This window comes from Austrofundulus limnaeus, unplaced genomic scaffold, assembly GCF_001266775.1.
Source record: "Austrofundulus limnaeus strain Quisiro unplaced genomic scaffold, Austrofundulus_limnaeus-1.0 Scaffold274, whole genome shotgun sequence".
Lineage (NCBI taxonomy): Eukaryota > Metazoa > Chordata > Actinopteri > Cyprinodontiformes > Rivulidae > Austrofundulus > Austrofundulus limnaeus.
Genome location: NW_013952676.1, coordinates 294346 through 299475, shown reverse-complemented (window position 1 = coordinate 299475; position 5130 = coordinate 294346). Strand labels below are relative to the sequence as shown.

The 5130-nt window shown below is 40.2% G+C and overlaps 2 protein-coding genes across 3 annotated transcripts in view; both read right to left on the bottom strand.

Annotated features, from left to right (window-relative positions):
- Positions 1 to 2286, bottom strand: part of snrnp70 (small nuclear ribonucleoprotein 70 (U1)) — a gene marked incomplete in the record, with an annotated part of 22319 nt that extends 20033 nt beyond the window's left edge. Inside the window, 3 exon segments of the mRNA XM_014020959.1 lie at positions 1078 to 1140; positions 1619 to 1771; positions 2085 to 2286. Coding sequence (XP_013876413.1) covers positions 1078 to 1140; positions 1619 to 1765 — 210 coding nt within the window.
- A 917-nt stretch (positions 2287 to 3203) lies between these two features.
- scaf1 (SR-related CTD-associated factor 1) overlaps positions 3204 to 5130 on the bottom strand; it is a 16188-nt gene continuing 14261 nt past the window's right edge. For both annotated transcript variants that reach the window (XM_014020958.1, XM_014020957.1), the window contains exons 5-6: positions 4710 to 4838; positions 3204 to 4055 (exon numbers count right to left, since the gene is read on the bottom strand). In XM_014020958.1, coding sequence (XP_013876412.1) covers positions 3897 to 4055; positions 4710 to 4838 — 288 coding nt within the window. In that variant the 3' untranslated portion in view covers positions 3204 to 3896. The remainder of the gene's footprint in view (positions 4056 to 4709; positions 4839 to 5130) is intronic.

The window sequence follows — 5130 nt, the reverse complement described above, 5'->3', positions numbered from 1 at the left end:
GTGATGCGACAATATTTATATGTGCAGGCGGAGCCTGACATCTGTCGTCATCACGTCACCTGCCTAAAGGCGTGATTAGAGGTGGCTTCAGCCAGGGCACGCAGGAGCGTGGTTCCCATACATATGTTGTACYTCGTTCCTTTCCTTCAGGGAACAGTAGTTATATGCATAACATTACGTTTTATGAACAGTTTCACCTCAAAGACCAGTTTATTATCTTTGAGACAGAATATTTGTTTCCAAACTACTGAAAAGATTTCTAACACATCATTTAAGCCTTGTATAAAAATAATAATTACTGAATGACTGCAGACCTTTTATTAAAAATAAACCAGTTCTGTGAAACAGTTTAAAAATACAAATATTTCAGAAAAGCCTATGTTGAAGAGTTATGTGAAGAACTGGGTCTTTACTTAGCAAAAAACAAACTAAAATGAAATGATTAATCTGATTAATAACTGGAAGGTCTTTTTTTTTTTATTAATTACAGAACAATTATGCCCCTTTTCCATAGTGTAGTGTTGGAACAGTCGATGTAGCTACGGGTCGGTACAGGTCGGACCGGTTGGTTTTCCACTGATGTTCCAGTCCGGTTCCAGTGAGTGTGTTTTGGGCGGTTGGTGGAGGTGGTTTTTAGGTTTTTTGAAAAAAAGGTTAATGGGCAAAATGAGAGCTGGAAACACATTTGATGAATAACTTTTGAAATTAAAAAAATTTGCAAAGATTTAGCCAATCAGTGACGAACAGTGTTCTGATGTCGCATTTTGGTGTCAGCTGGGGCCGCTTGGAACAACAATGAATGAAGTAGGTACTAAAAAAAGTGCCGGTTCCATGAATCTGGCCTAATATAATGGAAATGGCTTGGAACCGTAACGAACCGTACCGACACTACACTAAGTGGCACTAGTGGAAAAGGGGCATTTGAGACACCTTAAGCTACTGATTAAAAAGGGGGGAAACTTGCAAATAAAAAAATGTAATGCTTTAGTAAACTAAAATATAATAGTTAGAGAATTAAAATGACTACAAAAACAGATAGAGGGGGGGAGGGGGTAAAATTTGTTGTGAAGATCTCACCTTTCTCTCCAGGCGCTCCTCTCGGGTCTCTGCTCTTGTTGGTGGAGGAGCGTCTCTTGGGTCCTGATTAAAAAGTAAAACACGGGTCAGTCAATGTTAAACATGAATTAACCCAAACGCACAAATTATTCATACATATAAGCTTAGCACAAAACATAATGAAATGTGTGTTTGATGAATTATTTATTCACAAAACATTTTTTTAACCAGGCAAATCCCATTGAGATCATAAATCTGTTTCACAATGGAGTGCTGGTCTTAGGGATGCTTCTTGGGAATAAATCTTATACCGCTGGGAAGTCTGTTGATTTCCTTTTTCTTTTTAAATGGTGCCACGTTTGTAAGGAACAGGCGTTTGTGGGATGGGTTGTTGTGCACATGAAAAACTGGCTAAATAGCCTTTTCAGCAGTTGTTGACGCTGTTTTTAGCTTCTGGTACCCAGTATAAGATTTATTGCCAAGAAGCATTGTTACAGCAAAGAAATGATCGTCAACCAAATATTAATTTCCTGACTTTTTGTGCTAAATTACACTTGTATACCTCGAAGTGCCTGATGAACGGAGCGATGCCACAGTACGGCTGGTTGTGGTGCTTCTCATGGGGTAACTTTTCCAGCTGAGGTAGGAAAGGAATCGGGTCCCGTGGTGCAAACAGGGCCAGCAGGTTCGGAGGTAAAAACTGCGTCATCTTTCACTGAAAACAATCACGTCGAAAATAACGTCACATCGTTTCTGACTGCAGCAGTAACGAACAGCATGCTAACGTTAGCATGACAGCTAGCATCAAGCTCATTGTCTGAGGCTTCCCCATCATCATAATTAAATATAGGCTTGTCTATTAAATACATATGAACAGCGGATACATTGCAGCTATGATTTCATACGGACACAAATCAGTTTTATTTATTACTACTGTTTTTCTTTATATTTCATTTCCTCTTAAACTTTAATGAGACTTCAACATCAAGCTAACGATGCTAACAACACGAGCCTGGATAAAGTCTCACCTTCTCTCCTCCAGAGCTCGGACAGTTTCAAACCATAGACCTGAGACGGAACCGCACGATGTGAGCACTCCTCCCTGACAGGCTTACTGGGTCAGAACCGGACAAACGGTGTTTCAAATTGATTCGTTCAGGGCTACAAGACGGGTGTCAAACATTAGCACAACGTGCTATGGATAACAGGTCGGCTTCTCCAAAGTACAAAATGGCGGGGTACCGGAAAACATGTMAAAACTGACGTAAAACGTGTAGGAAGAGTAGCGCGTCACCGAGTGGTGCGGCAGGGTACTGCAGCCAGAGGTGCTTGGATTGACAGACTCCTCTGATTAAGATTTTTAATCTCTTTGAAAACTAAATCCACAGAAACTCTCCAGCACAAGTCAAACTGCTGTCATCTACAGAAATACTCAGATGACTCTGCAGTTGTTGGGTGWATCAGAGATGGACAGGAAGCTGAGGACAGAGAGCTGGTGGACCGCTTTGTGACATGGTGTGGGAACAATCATCTCATCTCGAATGTGAACAAAACAAAGGAGATGATTGTAGATTTCAGGAGAAATAGTGTCAGATCAAACCCTGTTTCCATCATGGGAGAAGAAGTGGAGGTGGTTAAAGAATATAAATACCTCGGTGTTCATCTGGACATCAGTGAAGCAGTCTGCAAGAAAGGACAGAGCAGACTGCCTTGAGGAAGCTGAGATCCTTCAATGTCTGCAGCAAGATGCTGCAGATCTTCTACAAGTCTGTYGTTGAGAGCGTCATCTCTTCTGCCATCATCTGTTGGGGCAGCAGCATCAGAGCCAGGGACCTAAAAAGGCTAAAAAACCAGATAAAGAAGGCTGGTTCTGTTCTGGGGACGACTGTGGAATCTCTGGAGATGATGGTGCAAAGAAGGATTTTACAYAAAATCAAGAACATTGTGGACAACCCTGACCATCCTCTTCATCAGACTGTCATAGAAAGACAAAGTGTCTTCAGTTTCATTGTAATACAGACCACTACAGATCATTCCTGGCCACAGCCATCAGCATCTACAATACTGATCCCTCTGGGATCAATAAAGTATTTTTGAATTGAATATATTCAATATACCAATATTATATAACTCAATTATTGATTATCAACTCAGACAACAGCTCTGCTTTATTTACTTCCTTTTTCTCATGAACACCTTATTTTGAACAGACTGTTTCTCATCATCCTGTACATCTGGATCCAGAGTTCGGTTGTTTATTTTAGTGTTCTATGTTGTTATTGTCATTGTCTCATTTTTCAGCTTTTAAAAAAGATTTCAGAAGAAATAACATACGTATATTCATACAGTATATAAAAACAGCTGCATAAACATTCACTGAACTGTATTTTTACATTGTTAGCCTGGGGTTATCGACATGTGGGGGAATGAAACTCAATAAAATGACCACAAAATGATTTTCAAGCCACATTTTTATGTTTGTGGGTCCAGTCATGTTATAAAGGAGCTGAATGACTTGGCCCAGCTTTGTGGGACACATGCACACAACACAGACACGATAAGAGAACTCAGCCGTTAAAATGGATCTGAACCATCGGTCAGATGAGCCAGTCACTGCAGACCGTCTGTCCAGAGATAGAGGGCGGGGACATGTAGGGACAGGAGAGTGTCTCTTGACATTGTCCAACACATTTCTGGTGTGTGTGATTAAAAACAGAACCCGTCCTCAGCCTGGTAMGAGTGAAGTGGACTGACGGGCCTGGCTGTGTGATGGGAGTTCAATGCAGGACATATTTACAGTGATGCTAAAAGAACGGACAGCTTAAAAAAAYGTCTGCCCCTCAGGCAGAGCTGTGCAGGGCTCCCGGCTCCCGCTCTTCACGCTCCTCTTCGTCCATCTTACGCCCGTGTTTCCGGAAATATTTGTAGCGCTGGACGTAGAGCTTCACCAGGTTACTGACTTTAACTGGATTGATTTCTCCAGTGCGGCTGTGGCAGATCTGAGGGAAAAACACAGTGTGAGAGGAAAGTCTGTTAGCAAAATACCTCTTCAAACACCAGATTACAATATTTTCAGAAAGCATTCATTTGATATATACAACTGATTAACTATAAATACAATTCAAGATGGCCACTGTAATGAAAAAACAAACTTTTTGTTTTAAGACAGTAATTCATGACAAACTTTAATGACCCAGTTTGTCATGACACCGTTTACTGGTAGAAAGAACAATTATAGCCAGAATCTGTTAACAGCACTCCTAATATCATATCACTTGTATTTGTCTCTGTTTTCCTTTCACCCAGCAGGATGCTGGAGACTAAATCAAGCTTTATTAAATGACATAATGGTGTTTGTTAAACAGTTTTTAAAGGAGACCCTCAGCTGCCTCAGGGGAACATTTTTGACTAAGAACCTGGCTCTGTGTTGATCTGTGTTCCTGTTGTTGCATAAACAACTATTGGACGACCATTCTACATATTTCTGCTTCTTAGTAAATGTTTCCACAACAGCTAATCAACAAAAATAGAAGCAGCTAAACTAATTTGATAGATTTTATGCTCACATTTGATATGTGAGCAGCTGAAGGTCAGTTGTGTGTGACTGATCCTGTGAACAAACAAACACCATGACTGAAGCATGACATTCTGACCTTATGCACAGCTTTCCTGAGGATGTCTTTGTACTCGTCCTTGTTGATGTCTTTGCGCTGATAGTAAGGTTTGATGGCGAGCTTCACCTCCTCTACTGCGCGCTCCTGAGTGTGCAGCTTCTTCAAATACTGAGGAAATCACACACACACACAGAGCAGTGAAAACACACAGAAACAACAGACACACTGGAGAAAAACATCTACTCCAAGTTACTGAACAGATACTGTGAGAATAAACTGTAAAAAACTCGTCTTTAAGATGAAACTGTTTATAACCTGTTGATCCTTCTAACAAAACTCTAACCAYGATTAGTTGTAATATTAGACTTTATTTAATAAATGTGTATTTTAATTGTAAAATAAAGACTGTAAAAATACTGTAGGCTGTTTAGTTTTGTAAATTTAAAAAAATATATTACAC